Source organism: Galleria mellonella, unplaced genomic scaffold (assembly GCF_026898425.1).
Source record: "Galleria mellonella isolate WM207_F2 unplaced genomic scaffold, CSIRO_AGI_GalMel_v1 utg35, whole genome shotgun sequence".
Taxonomy (NCBI): Eukaryota; Metazoa; Arthropoda; class Insecta; order Lepidoptera; family Pyralidae; genus Galleria; species Galleria mellonella.
Genome location: NW_026442082.1, coordinates 2,156,134 through 2,176,371, shown reverse-complemented (window position 1 = coordinate 2,176,371; position 20,238 = coordinate 2,156,134). Strand labels below are relative to the sequence as shown.

The window sequence follows — 20,238 nt, the reverse complement described above, 5'->3', positions numbered from 1 at the left end:
ATAGATTAGTAAAGGGGCTTTAGAAACGTTCGATGTTAGCGTAGAACTGAAACCAAGCAAACAACGCAGAAATACTTGTTCAAAATTAACCTTTTTATATATTGACAATTGAAGTTTTTTATAAAAAAAAGAATATTTATAAACAATTGAAATAGAACAAAAAATACATACAATACATCAAGTCAACAGTCGAAAATTTTATTTTTACAACTAATATAATTAATAAATAATATATACAAAACAAGAACCAGCATATTTAACAAATCATAAAAATAATCTTAAAATAAATTATTATCTTCTACTAGAAATAAAAGTAAACAATAATATATATATATATATCAATTGCGTTGAACACGCATCATGTTAGGCTTAGGTCAATCCATCACGAAGTTGCCTAATTCCCATATCCTTGTAAATTATGGTTTTTATCACACAGCGGTCAAGTTTTCGAGGCTGGAGAAGTCGATATTTGATACGTCTTCTTAATATGAGAATGAGGCATCGTATTATATGCATGAGTATTTTTATCTTTGATATTTTCGAACGCAACTGATCTATAGTTTAAAAAGTCCATCAAATCCATCAATTTTGGTATTTCAGTGGTTTGTCTGCTTAATTTCCATGCCATTCTTAAGGAATTGTCCATCTTGTGAGTAATTAAATATATCAATATTATCTCAATTATATCAACTTGCATCGCATTCAATGCATCTAATGATTGCTGTAACTTGCTGAGAAAATCCTTGATATTATCTCTCGTAATCGTATTGTAATTTAATATTTTTAGATAGCGATTGACAGTTAGCATTTTATTTTCATATCGTTTCTCTGATGTCGTTAAACTACAATTTAAATGTATATTTGACTAAAACTAATTTAGCATGTCAGAAGAGTTTTTATGTTGCTTGCGGAACGCCGCCGAAACCAAGCCACTGCTATCCCAATGGATATTTAATGAGTAACGTCGGGATTCAATCAAGGGCTACAACAATGAAGATACATCGTTATTAACTGTGATATCATTTATTTCATGTAACCGTTAATTAGGTCATTTGTAAGTCTGAACTTATCCCTTCATCTGAAATCACTTACCATAAGATTCGAGAACTCGCTTACCACTCATTTACTCATGCTGTTAATACTATTTCTATTCACTAGTATTATAATAACGAAACTCAATTAGGTCAGTTTAAACCACATCATAACTCTTTATTTCACCTCTCCCAACATGCTGTCTGCTGTCACCGTCTGACCTTATTTACTGACTACTCTGCAACTACACTTTATTGACAGCTAAATATATACAATACAGGGTAGATATATATATATATAAACTCTTTTTTATATAAGCTTTTATTTTTATAAAAGATTTACGATAACCGATTGCTTGTATCCTGGTACACAATCTAATAATAAAAATTTGCCAATGCTTTATATATTCTTCTTCAGTTTCCAATGTTTATAATTTAGGGACAATTTCAAATAACTTTAAATTAGGAGATAGTTCTTAATTAGGTTATATTTTTTTTTATTATGACTACCTAACTCAAACATTATTAGAAAATTTAAAAGAGTATATTTTCAAATTAATTCCCTAGAAATTTTATCATAATCGGTTTTTAAACTAAAGTAACTGGTTTTGCTAGCATTACAGTCGATTTATTGTAAAACAACGTATTACATTATTTAGAATATCTATAATATAGATTAAGAATAGTCCTCCGGCCATCTTCAATATATTACAATCACTGTACTTATTTATAAAGAGGACGTTTTTGACCGATTTTCCTAAACAGTTCACAAAACTATTTCAATTTTTATAGTAGTACATGTAGTAAGATAAGCTTCCAAAGCCTGTACATAAAACATTTTCATACATTAACATCTTTGAAATTTTCGGACTAAAATTAATAAGGATAAATATGACTGTTGCATTAAAAACTAGGTTAAGGTAAGTATCAACATTAGCTTTCTCCAGTGTAACTTCAGTAGTAATTATGGTGAAAAAGGCAATTAAAATGCAATGCATGATAGGCCTTAATGCACTAGTTTGACATGTATAAATGCTAATGAATACTGCCAACAATTCCATAACGATTCGTACACGCTTATGTTTAAGTTGATAAAGAATATAAATTTAGATAAACAATTATAAAACTAAAAGAAATTTAAAGATCTATGTGATAATTTAGATAAATAACACGCAAGTAATATACAATGTTACCCTATTCCCGTGGAATTATTTTGGATAATACAAATAATTATGGAATAGTAAAAACTGATGCGGTTTTTGGTTTTGGGCCCTCGAATCACGATAAGTACCCTACGGACACTTTTAATGCAACTGAACCATTAGAGTGGATTTTCTCAAATGGCAACTTTGAACAAAGATCTTTGCAAGGTAATCATTTTATTTTTAACGACCAATCCGCCCCTGCTTCGCACCAGTGTAAATTAGAATGTGTACTTACATTTTTGTCCTAAAAGCATGTCTGGCCGCGAGGTCAAATTAGATATTTTAGCGCTATAATAATTAACATATCCTTTCACTTACAAGAATCTTAGTACATTATTTATTTGGCATTCAAAAAAGACTTTGCAATAAATTACCTTAATATAATTATATTTTACAGCCAACGAAAAATTTTCAAGAACATATAAAGATACTGTAACAAAAGCCAGAAGGGATTCAACACAGAAACGTAGCAAAAAGAAAACTAAGAAATCTGTGGAAAAAATAAATAAACGAAAAGGAAAAGGAAAGGGAAAGAAATGTGTTTTCAAAGTAATAAATAAAGGTAAAAAGAAAAACAGAGGTGAAAAGTATAAGATGCATAAAAAGTACATGCTACCATTAATTTTGGGGTTACTAGCTGCAAAAAGTATACTCATACCAATAGCACTGAAGGCACTTGCATTTCTCTCTGCCAAAGGTATTTATTTATTTGATGATTTATTGTACATACCAATTATTTATAAAAATATGACAAAGGTACCAAATGTACAAAGGCGAGCTCTAAAAGAGTTCTCTTCCAGCAAACCCAAAGTGGAAAAGTATATTTATTATTAAAATAAATGACTTTCTTTTATTTTATTTTGCCATTTTATGGACATTTTTATCTGTAAAAATATGAGAATGTGTCATATAAAAAAATCGATTTTAGTGATAACACATAAATATGTAGACTAAATTTTTAAATTCTTATTCATTTTCTTAGTTTCTCGTATGTTTAGCTAAGGTTGTGTCTTATCAAATGTCGTCGCCAGATGATCTTAACCTGAGTTATCTATTTGGTATCATTTAAATATATGATATATATATATATATATATATATATATATATATATATATATATATATATATATATATATATATATAATTATCTTTAAAAAAAATTTAATACATGTGAATTATCTATCCCGATTTACATTTTAGTTTGAATTTTAGTAAAAAATACAATTGTAGTAATACATATTCTCAATTATTAATATAAAATCATTGAAGATTTATTATTAATAATCGATCGAAGGTTACAGATAAACTCAAATAACATAAATATAACAATATATTACAATTATAAACCCAATAAGGAATGTTAAATACAATTATAATTTTTTTTTTTACTCACAATTATACCGACATTTTCTAAGCACACAAATTCAACTTCCTCAGGTCTAATGATGGGATTCTTCTCCACCGTGATGGCGTCAGTCCTTAGTCTCAAAGGGATGTTCGATCATTCTCATGGATACCAAAACCGAAAGGATGATACCAAAACTCAAGTGGAAATAATACAAGTTCCGTCCAAAAGCGAAGACCATGTATATTATGATGAACATTACAAGAGAGGAGACTATATACCTTTTATGGACAGATATGAAGCCACGTAAAATCATAAGAATGCTATTTGAAATTAAATTAAGACTTTCATCATGTGCACGACCAAAAAGTGAAATTCTTTAACTTAATTTGGTTTTTCCATCCAAATATAATGTGCACCAATTAAAGGAAAATGTGAATAGGCAATCCATGGGTCTGCGAGCCTCATCTTAGAACACATCATCGCTTTCTATTAGGTGATCAATGACGGGACCCTTCAATAGTAAAAAAGAAGTACCAAGAAATTATTGTGTTATTTTTTATTATTATTAATTTATTTAGGCTTTCCACATTTGGGAAGTTTTGCCAGTACAAGCCACGTTTAACAGGCGGGTTGATAACCGCAGTTAGGCTTAAATGATGTTTAATGAAGAACACTACTGCCTCGACTATTAAGTTCCCTTAGTTACCTTATACGACGTCCACGGGAAAGGACGGGACGGCCTATTTTGTGCCGGGACCACAAGACGATTTCTAATAATATAGTTTGTTTTAATAGATAGCAGTAAATTATGCTTTATATAGGCTGAGGTAGTAAGATAAGTAAGCTGAAGTGGCAATGGGCTGGTTACTTAGCTCAAAGAACCGACAAGCGATGGGGAAGAAAGGTTCTTGAGTGGCGACCCCATACTGGCAAACGCTCAAATGCAATACAGGGAGTCAATGGATGCAGGTGGCTCAGGACCGTTCCCTATAGCAGTCTATGGCGGCCTGTTTTCAACAGTAAATGAATAATGGCTAAAATGATGATGATGAGAGGCTGAGTCACTATCCTATGAAGTACTCTCTTCCACGCACAATCACTCTTTGGAATCAACTTCGAGCAGCAGTATTTCCGAACCAATAAGACATTATAACCTTCAAGAAAAGAGCATATTCCTTTTATGTAGACAGCAGTATACCTGCAATGCCTCTGGTGTTGCGGGTGATCATGGGCGGCGGTAGTCACTTACTATCAGATAAAACGCATGCTCGTTTGCCCCCTGTGATGTAATAAAAATATCCTAAAAATTTCATAAATTTTGAATAAATAAATTATCATAAATTTATATTCGTAAATAAATTTTAAATGTGAATAAAAATATCAGAGAAATATTGTAGCAAATATATATAATTTTCATACGTTACACGTTATATTTTTAAATTATTATCTATTGAATACTGCAACGGTCTTCATAGAATTGTGCGCAGAATGGATTGTTTAAAGCCATTGTGCTTTCAACCAATTTATCTCTCACTCTATCAGAAACAGTATATATTCGTCCTACCATTTTTCTAACGCCCTTTTCTATATACATTTTAGGGTTATATTTGTGTAAAAACGCCTTCATTCTTCTATGTTTAACCAACATTTTCCGTTTAATTGGATGAGGTCTTTTGAACAATGAACGTTTTCTCTTTGGGAATATTCTTCTGTGTCTCTTACCCATTTTTCTGTTTTGAAATTAATAAAATACTCTCTATCTATTTGGATTTTACTCAGCCGTCCTTTATTGTAGTCATTTTTATGGATCTTACCTCTCGATGGATATAAATATTATATGAATATATATTTTTTACAAATTACATGTTGATTGGGTATTCGTACTTGTTAACGTCAAAATTGTATGTCAAGTTTATACTTCTTAATTTCTTTTGTTTTATAATAGAATGAAAAGTTTATTAATGTAGTTTTTTAAAGATATCTTTAAACTTTAACTTTGACTAGTCTATGTATGAAAAATAATTATATTAAAATTAGTTTAAAATGAATATAATGAAAATGACTAATATTCCTAAAACTTATAAATACACAAATAAACTTATATTTTTTAATTTATGTAGTATTGTTTTCTGTTGTTTTAAATCTTATATAAAACTAGCGATCCAACCCCGCTTCCGAATATAGTATATGGGTTGTGTAATGATAATGTAGTTTTTGAGGTTATCTAACACAAACAAAAAATCAAATCTTTCCTTTTTATACTATTAATACAAATTAAATTAACTATAGATAATTATAGTGTATTGAACAACATCATCAGCATTTTTTATGCTGTACAAATCTAAATACAAGCCAATCTATTTTTTTTTTATATTTCTAATGTATACACCACAGATTATAACAATTTCACTGAAGTATTCCAAAAATATTTATTTAAATCTAGTCATTCAAAAAGGCTACTCATAGAAAATAATAAATTCTATATCTACGTTATAAATACCTACATATTTTTTATCTATGGCTTTACTAAAATTCATTACATAGTATAAGGACCAATAAATGTAAACAAATTTAAAAGCTCCTCAATAGAATAAAAAAATAAAAAAAATCTTCATCTAACTTTACGATAGAAGGATACATATTTTTGGTGTAATTAGCTACAAATGATCATAAATACGACATTAAAGCGATAAACTTCAAGTTTATAATATTACATAACGTAAGTATGCCAATGAACTAGCGGCGTGCACGTTGTGTAATCACAAGCTATTACTTATACATAACCGCAGTATATTGAGAATTAAAAGATAATATTTATTTATTTTACTCTTTATTGGACCATAAGAATGATAATAATATAAGATTCTCATACAAATTGCTTAAATTAATAAAATCTAGACAGTTTACTATACACTCTTAGATGGAAAAAAATGGTGTGTAACAGGTGCTCATAGTTTTTTTAGCCAGCAATATATCATATCCCATATTACGGCTCACCTGTTGTAAAGAGGTAACCGTCGCCTATAGACATGAGCGGTACCATGGACAAAAAACCTCCTTTTTGAAGTCGGTTGAAAAGCAGAAAAATATAAATCTCCATATTTTCAAATCCATTTAATAAAAAATAAAAAATATCGGAAATCTTTAGATATACTAGAAGCAATTCAAATAGAAAGTAACTGATCTAAGTTCATTGATATGACCTTGGGTCGGTTCACGGTGCATACTGCACTTAGGGTTGTCAAGATCCGCTAATATGATAACTTTAGAGATATTTTAAAATTAAATTATTTTCTTTAGCTGTAATTTAGGTACTTTATATTTTTATGTATATTCACTAGATATTTTATTTTATAATCATAATCTTAGATCATTATTGTAATCTTTAAAGATTATATGACATCACTCTATATGTATTTGAATTACATGTAATACATATACAATGAATAACAGATAATTATAAAGTGAATGACAAAATTAACTGAGTACTTCAGTACTCAGTTAATTCTTTCAGTACTGCAGTACTAAAATTTATTGTCTTATTATTTATTTTACACCTATCTTATTTGAATATAATTAAAGAACATTAATGCTCCCGTTCAATTTGGATTTGTTGTAACAGAACTCTTAGAGGTAAGCTCGCCTTTGTATATTTGCTTACCTTTGTCATATTTTTTATGTATCATTAGTGTGCACAATTAATTATAAATAAATAATCTATAACTTGTAATATTAAATATTTCTGTTGTGAAGAGAAAATAGCGTCTGAAATATGCAACAGAAATCGAAGTTAGTCTGTTCAAAAGCATGTTAAAATTAATTATATAAAAACATATAGATAACGATGAAAGAAAAAGAAGATTGACATAACATAGGTTGCCCTTCTTCTAGATGGACGCATGAAATTAAGAAGATAGCTAAAAAATTGATTGTGAAAAGCAAAAGATCCCATATAGTGGAAGGTCTATGTCCAACAGTGGATAGATACTGGCAACAATAATTATGATGATATAGATAAGCATAATAAATCTAATAATAAAATATAAGTATACACAAGAGTCTTGGCGTCAAGATAATATATACAAATAAATATAATTAAAATTATATTTAAAATATTTAGTTTTATATCGGTAGCAACCCTACAGTAATAGGTGCAAGGTACGATTTGGAGAAAGTACTGGCACCTTGACACCTTTAGCTTTGGAATCCTCCGGGACATTTCTTTTTTGTTTGTACCTCAATTTTTTAAAGTTATTTGAACTTTTCGTGTCTTTAAAATAAAAATGTCATAACTCCTATGAAATTTAGCAGTAGTTATTTTTAAAAGAATTTGTTCTCTCTTCTGAAATTATTAGAGTTTATTCCTTTCTTGTTATCACATTAATTATATCACGAGGAAGCTGCTTTTCAACCGACTTAAAAAACGCAAATTCTCAATTTAATAGTATTTTTGTATTTGTTAACTCACTAACTTAATTTTAAACCGATTTGGACAACAAAAATGTTATCAAAATCGCTTTAATAGTTTAGTTTTTAGATCAAAATATCTGGTTTTGTCACTATTGATGTTTTTTTTTTCTTTATAGGACACAATCTTTAATTATTTCAGCTTAGTTAAATCAATATACGTAGTATATACGTATAATATACATACATACTTATAAATCAAAAACAAAATCTTATATCGATGAAATAGCTGTTTATTTTTTAAATAATACGATTTTAAATTATATAATTATAAGTCTATATTTCCAGTTGCATTAAAAGTCCTAGTAAATATCATGATAAATCCATCTGCCAGAGTTTATCTACAAAGATGAAGTTTTTTGCTTTTTCAGATTTCAAAATATTTTAATCAATTGATTAAAAGTTTGATAAGTAGTGATTGATCTTGATTGATTTATAAATAATCTTTATTAATAGACTATAAATCTAAAAGTGATTTTGTTTGTTTATCACATGTTGGTGCCTTCACGGCTCAACTAATCGTCATGAGATTTGATATCGGCATATTATATGGTATGGAGTAGGGAGCCTCCTTCTCCAAATAAATATAATTAAAATTATATTTAAAAATATTTAGTTTTATATCTGTAGCAATAGCTTATGTCTATATCAAATTTATATAGCTACATACATTACTATTAATCACTATCAATTGACATATATATATATATATATATATATATATATATATATATATATATATATATATATATATATATATATATATATATATATAAACTATAACTGAACCGATTTTAATATAAAAATACGGAGTTATGAGGTAAGAAACATAACAAAATGTAACTGAGAACCTTCTTCCTTGTAGTCGCTTGAAACTTCGGCCGTGCTTTATTTATAAAACAACATTTTTTTATACAACTTAAAATGTTAAACAAGCTGACGGCCCACCTGATGAAAAGTGGTTACCGTCGCCTATAGACATGCGCAGTACCATGGACATAACAGAACACATCGTTTCGCCCATGATACCCGCCACGCGTTGCCACTCCTAAGGACTCAGGTGTTATTCCTCTGTATCTTGTAAATTCACTGCCATATCTCACCCTTTAAAACAACACAGCCATGCAAACAACTGCTTCACGGAAGAAACACGAATGGAACAGAGATACCCAAGCAAACGACTTTTGTACAAAGTCTCCCTCTGGTGAATAATCTTTTACCATTTGACACAGAATGTACAAAGATTTGTCCTTTGCCAAGTGTCACGAGGCAATTGCAAAACAAAACATTTTGCGGCGAGTTTCACTGCCATAAACTTAAAAAAGTAGGTGCGATGACTAACATAATGACAAAATATGTTTAACTTCCACATCGTATTACTATAATCCTGTCAGCTGTTAATTGTCCACTACTGAACATAGGCTTTCCCTTATTGAAGCGTTTTGCCAATAGTTGCCACGCTTGACAGGCGATTTGGCAACCGCAGTTAGGTTTTGGTGACGTTTTAAGAGGGACGCTGTTGCCCATCCCCGACTATTAAGTTCCCTTACCTCTTATGACATCCCCGGGAATGGAAGAAATGGCTTAATCTTTGCCTAGACTTCACGACAATCAACGTCTACATAAAATTACAGAAAAGAAAATGTTAATTGTGCGTTTGGCGTAAATTTACTGGGTACAGAGGAATAACATCTGAGTCCACGGGAATGGCAACGCATGGGGGGTATCATGGGCGAAACAGTATACTTTGTTATGTCCATGGTATTGCTCATGTCTATAGGTGACGGTTACCACTTTCCATCAGGTGGGCCGTCAGCTTGTTTTCAATTTTAAGTTTTTTTTTTTTATACAACTTAGAATAAGTTGTATAAAAAAAAGTATTAACTCTCAGATTAACTCCTCTTTATTTCTTATGAGCTACAGTTTTTTTTTAAACGTTTTAATTATACGAATGATATTCTACTATAATGGCAATAATTCCATAATTTTATAATAAGAAAGAGAATTTGTATGTTTGTTGTTACTTTTTAATGTCTAAATAATGTAACCGATTATCATGAAATTTGGTATATGTACCTACTATTTATATCGGTCAATAAGTATATCCCACTTACGTAAACAATGTCCCAAATAAACACTAGTATTTTATGAATATTATAATAAAAGTTATTTTTGTATGTATTGCGTGGAACATAACTTCAGCAATTGTCAACACAACTCTTTGTTGTAGAATGCCTATAGATAGAACTGCGCCCGCGCATCTAACCGTATGAATGAATATTTGAGTTCAATACTACAATCAAGTGATCTTGATACTTGAACGTAGATTGAATTGTTATTTAATTTCTTTATTTAACTCTATATGTTGACAGTAATAAAATTGTTTAAATTTCTAAATCCAATGCATATAAAAAAATGTTTCATTTTATATAATAACTTGTCTTATATAAAAAAAAACCTCTAATTGTTCCCCATGGCTTTACCTGCAAGAGTATATATCATTTATATGTAAGTTATAACCAATTCGTGTACTAAATATCATTCAAATACGTTTATCGGTTTAAGGGTGTTTAAACAATAAATATTTAAAAATTCAAACTATTTTACAAACTTTCAATATTAGTCGGATTTTTCTTATCTAAAAAAGCCCTTGTTAATAGTAATTATAAATATTACATAAAAATTAATTGTCAAAGACTTCATAACCAAATCGAATGATATCAATCGTTACATATTAATTTTCATAAAAATTACTTAATAATTATTATTGAAAAATATAGACATCAATTTGATATACGAATGTTATTCAAATATCAAAACCTTTTGCATTTCACACTTCACGGAACCGAGTCCGTAGAACCTTTGCTTGAGTTACAAAACACTCATCTTTCCTCGCCCAATATAAAAGCATACAAGTCCCTACCGCTTCTCACTTGATCCTCGACAACCGAACCAGAAGGAACTCTTCGAATTCCACTTTTAAAAGTTATCTTTTTATATTATCATATTTAAATTTTCAAATTTAGAAAATTTTATATCGAAATGAGAGTGTTGTGTGTAGTTTTGGTAGTCGCCGTTGTGGCCTGCAGAGCAGCTCCAGGTACAACAAGCGAAGATGATGGAAGGATAGAGTTATTCTCTGGGGTTGCTATAGAAAGGTGAGTTTATTTGATGTTATATAATATCTAGACCTGACAATATTAGAATAATCTTTTAACAAATAAAAAAAAATTATCAATTTACGATTTCTTCTTACACCAGTCTTTAAGGGAAGCCTATGTCCAACAGTGGACAATTAATAGCTGAAATAAATTTACGATTTTATGTACTTTTTAATAAATTAACGATGATATATATATATTTTGTGGGCCATAGTAGAAAATAATTATTTACTTGGAGTAATCCGAGTCACACTGCAAGTGTTAAAATTTGTGATTGGTTTATTGTTTTGATTATCAATTATTTTATATCTAATGATAATTATGAAAAGACTTTTCAATAAAAAAAAAGTACAGTCTATTTATTATAAGTGATAAATGTTTGTTATCATTTAAGAGTCTTAACGTATGATGATGTGTGTGTGATGGTAGAATATGAATACAATTTATAGCCAGTTGTCACTCCTTCATTTGAACGTCATAAGTGTTAGCTAAGAGAACAAAGCATTTATTTAATGAATGGTACTGTGCTTTTTTTATAAGCTGAAAGAGCAAACAAGTGACGTAATGATAGATGGAAAGTGGTAACCGTCACCTAGAGACATTGACACATCGTACCTAATTCACATAACAGAGTATACTGTGATAATCTCCAATGCGTTGCCATTCTTGAGGACTCAGATTTTTTTTGTATCCTGTAAATTCACGCCATATCGCACCCTTCAAACCGAAACACAGCCATACAAACACAACTGCTTCACGGTTTAAACACGAATATGCTATCTGTATAAGCTGAAGGAGCACCAGTGATTAAAGATAGATGAGCATGAAGTTAGGTCAGTTGACACGTCGTGGCCAGTTGACTAGGAATTAACTGTGATAATCCCTAAGAGGGACCACATGGAGTTCGATCTGATAGAGTATTTTTCTTGTAATGGCGTTACTGATCCCCATTACTGATAATTCCATCCCCTCCAGGAAAAAGGTTATACCCTGATATTACTAAGAAAATTATCCGAAATTATCAGACAAATGTTATATTAGTAGGTCATATATTCTTCTTATTGGAACAAATTTATGTCCAAAAGTGGGACGTTAATAAGCTAATATAATATAATAATGGCATGATGAAGGGAACAAGTCAATAAACAGTCTATGGGACGAAATAGATTGTTAGTAATGTGGATTTAAAAGCTCCATTGCTAGCGATATGCCTTATCAGCTTATACTAGACATAGAATGGACCACCCCTTCTTTTCCCGTGGATATCATAAGAGGTGACTAAAATGGTCAAGGGATAGGCAGCAGCGTCCCTCTTAAAACACCATCAAAGCATAATTTCAGTTGCCAATCCGTCTGCCAAGCGTAGCAACTATTGACAAACCCCTCCAATAGAGGAAGGCCTGTGTTCTGCAATGGACAGTTAAAGGATGCTAGTCACGATGGGCCAACTGACCCACATTCATCCTCGCCTATCATCCTTCACTAGTACTCTAGTAGCATATAGTAATAATGCAAGCAGGATTACTATTCCATTATCACTCATCAAAACAGTCTTTATAGTCCAAATTCTCATGTAATGGAACTTATTGTTACACACACAAGCGCTGTAGCGCTGTTTTCCAAATAACTAATAGCACCATTTGGAAAATAAACTGTACAGCTATTATTTATATATCGTGCAGTCTTTTAATGGCCATATAATGTTTAGGTAACAGCTTTATAAGTAGGATGCCTGTTTACATATTTCAAATCACTAAAGCAAGTGAGCGAAACAAATATGCTACACGTCACCTCGACAAGGTGAATTAGTGGAAAATGTGATTCTATTGTTTGTATTTCACTTTCAAAATTGAGAAAGCGTTGTTTACTTGTTTTTGTAGCTTCAGTTGTAGCCCTTTGTCCTTTGAGAAACTGCAATAAGTACATAACTATTGTGGACAATAAGATTTCTCTAAAGTTCTGATTCTTATTTCCAATACATCCTCTTTAAAGGGATTGTTAGAAGTTAAGTCAGACATCTACAAGATATTGTGTGTAATTTTTTTATTAGGTAATGGAATGGCAATCCACGCGCTGGTTCCCCGACGGGGCACCATTGTGAATAATTCTTATTGAATTCATCACGAAGGGCTAACTGACCTGCTTCATCCTCACCTATCATCCTTCACTGGTGCCCCGCCGGTGTATACCGTTAGCGCGGGCGGGGTTACCATTATCACCCATTAAAAATAATACATCCTTTTTATGTACTAGAAGTTAAGATCATCCATCTATAATTTAATTAGTGTGTATTATGCATTTGGTATTGTAAGCCTTCAAAGGTTTTATTATGTATCATCAAGCCGACTACATGCTTGATTATTACGTTCGTTGTATAGATGTACTTTTGAATTATTTAAGCATATATTTAGGATGCAATAGTCGAGGGATGGGCGACAACATCCCTCTTAAAACATCATGAAAGCCTAACTGCGGTCACCAACCCACCTCTTAATCCCCTCTTATTGGGGAGACCTATGTCCAGCAGTGGACAGATAACGGCTGATATAATGATAAAAATTGGATGTAATCAAAATCTATATTATCTTATTAAACAAATATTTTACTAGTAGTACTGAACATGACATGAGTCAAAAAACGACAAAGAGAGCTTCCCATATTTTTCATACATTCTTAATAGTTGGATGAGCCGTTTTAATGATGAGGCTCAAAGTTTTTGTTTTTTTTTTTCGAAATGTTTACTTTCATTGAGACAACAAATATTAATTTCGATTTCAAGCCGTATAAATCGAATTAAAGTTTTCTTTTTTTTTTTTTATCATGAGTACAATTTATGAGAAGTCAAACTAGTCATTTTAACAAACAGCCACTTTGGTTATTTTCCGCAATTTGACGCACTAGTTAATTCCACATATTGAAGTTTTTTTACGCAGTGTAAGTACGGTTCACAATAAATATTGTTACACAACAAGGTGATATTATCGAGTACTTTTCCTTTAGGATATTTTTCCATTTATTGAGTCATCATCATTTCAATAATTTCATGTTTGTCTTAGAAAATACGTATTCTTAATGGACTTATACAAAAAACGGCTCTGACACCACATAATAATGGTCGAATTTGAATAAAGAATAATAAATATTAAGAATATTTCTTCTCCATCGGTTATCAGTTTTTGAAAATACGAGAACATATGAACTTATCTTCTCCATTGGTTATATTAAATTATTCATATTCACCACGTTTCTTACTAGGTGGACAGAGTCAAAGTCCTTTATCTTTACATACATCTCTTGCTTCGCTACATATGCCAGTTTCCGTCTTTCTAGATTCAGTTACTATAATCTAGTTTGGAATTGAACATACGATTTTAATATTTAAAAAATCAGAAAATAATTTGTTGACAGGCGTCTTAAATAATTTGATCAGCCATTTTGAAATTGAGTATACACGTAACATTTTGAATAGAGAAAGACAGACTATTTTTTTATATTAGTCTATCAATAATATTATATTATCCTTGCTGTGTACTCCCACCATAGAATGAGCCACTTCTTCCTTTACGTGGGTGTCGTAAGAGTCTACTAAGGGAACTTAATGGTCAAGGAATGGATAGCAATGTCCCTCTTAAAACATCTTCAAAGCCGAACTGTGCTTGGCAACTCGACTGCCCAACATGACACCTACTGACAAAAACTCTTCTTATACGGAAGGCCTATGTTCAGCTGTGGATAGTTAACAGCTGACATAAATGAATGAATATAAATTAATATCCTTAAATGAGCTAATTAAAATGACAATACGCAAGCCACAAAGCGGCTTGTATCAACTTGTAATTTCTAAAACAGTTACTTAATAACTTAATGCTACTTACTAGTCTTACATATAAGGCTAGTCTTACATATAAGACTATTCACATTAAAAGCTATTAATTACTTTCACTGGATATTATAATTAAACAAAAGAATTTCTACGTAAAACTAACACAAAGGATACGATATAATTTTATTAACGTCAACTTATGCTTATTAATGACTTGTCGTAATGATTACAACCGATTAGCTGGGATCAAATTTCTCCCCAGACTTTCACATAAGATGAGGATATTATTCCATCAATACTACCCTGGCCAGACGGCTTGATATAGTATTTCATTTTGAATCCTCCTTAGCTTGCACTAGTGTACTGTGCTTTGATTACTTAGATATTTTTTTATAATATTTTAAAAATAAATAATATTAGAAACACATTATATTCATACTTCCTTGACACATGAAGTTCGCTCTAAAAATAGGATTTAAGTTACCAAAAATGAAAACACCAGCAAATTAAAGTACAAAAATGAAGTATCAAAGGTCTGTGTATTTAATTTTAAGAATCGAAAATCAATAAGGAATAAATCTCAGTTCTTAATCATCATAATTTTTGAGCGGCAAGATACATAATACGTATAAAAGTAGAAAATTCAGATAAATTAGTAAAAGTAAGCTCGCATTAGTGAAGTGTTTATATCTCGAATATATGTTAAATACTTGTGTGCTTTTGTTCTCAGAGATCCGTCCGGTGAAGATAAATTAAATGTCAAATTTGAACCTGGAGAACTGAGGGAGGCAGCTAGAACTTTTGAAGAAGGTGAGTTACTCACTATTCTTATGAAAAATAATAATGATTTTTTTAATACAGAATATTCTTTATAGAATAAAATGAAATAAAAAAAAATTGCATATTAAATAGAATAAAAATATAGACATAAAATGACAAAAACATTATTTATAATGCGTTCCTCAATCAACCGACTTAAAAAAATAATGATGTTCTTAGTTCGCTTGTATTTGTTTATGTTTGTTACCTTATGACTCTGTCGGTTATAAACTGATTTAGAAAAATCTCGTTTTATCTGAAAGTATACACTTACAGATTAGTCCCATAGAAATTTTATCAAAATCGGTTTAGTAGTTTACTTTTTAACTCAAAATAACTAGATTTGCAACAGTTGAAGTTTTTTTTTGTAGAACACAGTTTTTTTTATATCAAAAAACTGAAGGCTTTATTTTACAAAAACGCCCACTTCAATTATGACCAAACCAATTCTTTGGATTTAAAACTAAACTAATAAACCGATTTTGATAAAATTTCTACGAAATCAGTCTCAAATTATATCTTTTGAGATAAAAAAATACTTTTCCTAATTGTTATACAAATGTAGGAGTAATGAGTTAATAATTACAAAAATACAAACGAATCGAGAACCCCTCATTTTGTGAAGTCCATAACAAAAACCTTGTCCAAAAACAAAGTCCATAACAAAAATTATGATTTGAATGTAAAATGATTCAGAGTTCTAAATTCAAATATTTTCTATCATTAGATTGTTATATTAATAACAACAAAATGTTTTGTTATTTTTTGTTGTTTACGATTGAAACTTTTTCATGTTAAACTATTTTCAAAATCAAATTCAATCTTTTTAAAATTTACAGTTAAAAAATTAATAGCTTACTTTTAAGTGTCCCACAATTGGACAAAGGGGAGGCCTCCATCTCCCCAGATATTTCTAAACATCTCGCTAGATATTTTATTTTATTGTATTTCTAAGGAACATATAAAGAATATATTAAAAAACAAGAGGTAAGAAATATGTTGAATTCTGAGTCATAGCTGCAAAACAGCTGTGCATAATAAAATGAAAGGCGGGTCAACGACCCATTACGTGGGAGAACGTAACCGCTCGGTCAAGGCCGCCGCGGTCACTCACAGAATGCGAACGAGATATTCTCATAGCGGGTTACTAGGTACCATTCTAAAATGTCACTATAACATACCTCTATATTTTTTTTTTATTTAAAAATAGAATAGATTTTTCTTACTACTTCCAAAACAAAAAAATACATTCTACTTACTAATAAATGCAAAAATGTTTTTTTTTTCGGCAGTTCTTGCCGCCTTCATTTAAACGTTCCAACCAATCGTCATGATTTTTTTTTTTTATAAATTATAGCTATAAGTTATTTCTATTTTTTTTTTATGTAACAGAATAGAGTATAAACCGACTGTTTATCCGATAGATATTGGTAACCGCCATCTATAGACATGTACAGTCCAGTACAATGTCTATGGTGGGTATCACACTCTACCCATAGCACCATAGCATTATCATTTCTATGGACTCCATATCTTGTGATTTTCCTACCATTTCTACTCTTTAAATCGAAGCATAACAATGCTTTATAGCTGCTTCATGACAAAAAATGAAACAGAGGTATCCCTGCATATAAATAAAGTACGAAGTCTATTTAGTGATAGAGATTATCATCATCATATAGGCCATTAACTGTCCACTGTTGAACATGAAGAGGGGGGGGGAGGTCGGCAGTAGTTGCCACGTTTAGCAGGCGGGTTAACAACCGCAGTTAGTTTTTGGTGGTGTTAGCAGCAGCTGCTGCCCATCCCTCGACTATTAAGTTCCATTAGTCGCCTCTTACGACACCCACGGGAAAGGAAGGGGTGATCCATTCTATACCGAAACCACATAGCAATAGTGATAGAGAATACTTGCCACAAAATAATTACAATATTACCTGTGGATATTAAAGAAACTAAGGTCATTGATATTGGAACAATATTATGAAACTATTGAATGTCAATTCGGATAAGTTCAATGACCGATTACGTGAGAATGCACAGCGTAACACTCGATCGATCAATCATAAATATTATTGGTTGCACGTTTCATGTCATTGCCACAGCCCAATAGTTTTCCTAATAACTTCCCCATATTTTACAAGTTGTTCTGGCAATAGTAAATTAATCGTGAATTCGCAAGCGTTGGGACAACCTACGGCTGCTTGCATCGACAACGTATGTAATATGGCCGGTTAATAATGGAATCGAAGAACCGATTATTGTGCCCAATTATGTGCCTTGAAAGAGGCCCATGTCCAGGAGTGAACTGTGGTAGAGATGATTATAATGATGATAATTTAATGATGATGATATGATAAAAAAAGTATTAAGAATGAATGTAGATGGCTATAAGAGCAGAGGAAGACCTAAAAAGACATGGATGGATTGTGTGAAAGACGATATGGCCAGAATGGGAGTGAATGCGGAAATGACTGGGAATAGAAAAGAATGGAAGAGGAAAACATTACGCCGATCCCAAATAATAATTGGGATAAGGGTAGAAAGATGATGATGATGATTGTTAGCTAGGAGTACTTAATTTTATTTTTTTTTCAAATTCGTTCAGCCAAATGAAGCAGTACATAAGATGATTTGAATTTTATAGTAGGGATTTCATATATTCACTCGTTAATGATAAAAAAAAAAAAAATAAAAAAATATTTATTTTCAACAACCAAATTTTAGCACTGTTACTATGATACTTGTTATCATAATTATACTACACCATAAAAAAAAACTGAAAAAATGTATGACTGTTACGACTTTTTTATTAAAAAGAATAATTTAAAAAAAATCTTTTTCAGCTCGCGGTAAAATCAAAAAGTACACGCCTCTACTGGCTGGTATTGGTGTTAAAGTAATCGCGGTGCTCGGCATCTTGTTTGGAGGTCTCACGCTGCTGGTCACCAAGGCTTTGGTGATGGCGAAGCTGGCATTCGTGGCTGCTGCAGCATTGGGCATTCAGAAACTGCTCAGCGGTGGTGGACTGAACAACATTAGTGGAAAGGTAACGTTGGAAAATCATATTAATGATTTTGTATAGGTGTCGCAATCCAGAGAGACCTTTTAACCCCTATTTTTTTGAGTTTTTTTTTAATGGGTAAAGATGGAATTATTACACCACCTGCACTATACCGATAGCGCAGGTGGTGTAACAATTCCATCTTAATTTAATTTATTTATTGGAATCTGGAGGCTATCATGGAATTATCCATGATAGTCTCCAGGGGGAACTGCGTGGAGGTCGACCTGGCTGGGTATATTGCTAGGAATGGGATTCTTAGTTTCCATTACTAACAATCCCTTTCGCCCCACAGGAATATATTAGTTTTTCATCATATTTTTTTATATCAGCCATTAACTATTCACTGCTGAACAGACCTTCCCCATAAAGAGAGTTTTGCCAGTAGTTGCCACGCTTGGTAAGTGGATTAACAACCGCAATCAGGCCTTTGGTGGTGTTTTAAGAGAGACGCTGCTGTCCATCCTTCAATTCCGAGATTTTCCCAAGAAACTACAGCATGGGATTCTTCAAAGGGGGGGGGGGGGGGGGGTAAAGAGGTTTCTTCAAGGTCGGCAACGCACGCGTAATACCTCTGGTATTGCAGGTGTTCATAGGCTACAGTAACCACTTACCATCAGGTGGGCCATGGCTTGTTTGCCACCTCAGTGGTATAAAAAAAAATTGGATAAGAATTTTAATATTATTAAATGGTTAAAATTTCAATCACAGATTGCTGGTTTCCAATCATCACCGCAACAATGGTCATCACCTACAGCATCAGCTGGGTCTTACCCCTACGCGAGATCTTCGAGCATAGCACAGGATGCAAACGACTTAGCCTACAAAGCTCAGATAGCTTCATAAATATTTTTACTAAGTTTTAGTTACAACATCACTACTACAGTATTTTTGGTACACATGCCATAAAATGAAAACGTTATATTTTTGTAATTATATAATATTTTGTATTAATAATTTATATCTCTCATTATTAAATTTACAGGGTACAGAGGAATAACACCTTAGTCCTCGGGAATAGCAAAGCATGGGGAGTATCATGGGCGAAACAGTATACTCTGTTATGTCCATCGTACTGCTTATGTCTATAGGCGACGGTTGCCACTGTTGACATGAGCAGTACCATGGACATAACAGTGTTATGTCCATGGTACTGCTCATGTCTATAGGCGACGGTTACCTTCCATCAGGGCCGTCAGCTTGTTTGCCATTTTAATTTGCATAAAAAATATTTTAAATTTAAAAAATATTCAGAGATATATTAAGAGAATTTATTATTTTAACGTTAAAAAAAACTATATTATATTTTCTATACTGTTT

General features: G+C 31.4%; 1 protein-coding gene across 1 annotated transcript; it reads left to right on the top strand.

Moving 5' to 3' along the window:
- The first annotated feature begins 10,998 nt into the window (after positions 1 to 10,998).
- On the top strand, positions 10,999 to 19,972 carry LOC113514572 (uncharacterized). Its single transcript, XM_026898677.3, has 4 exons — positions 10,999 to 11,209; positions 15,766 to 15,845; positions 18,701 to 18,903; positions 19,630 to 19,972. Exons 1-4 carry the CDS (start codon positions 11,094 to 11,096, stop codon positions 19,762 to 19,764), a joined length of 534 nt encoding a protein of 177 aa, XP_026754478.1. The 5' UTR covers positions 10,999 to 11,093; the 3' UTR covers positions 19,765 to 19,972.
- Positions 19,973 to 20,238: the final 266 nt, after the last annotated feature.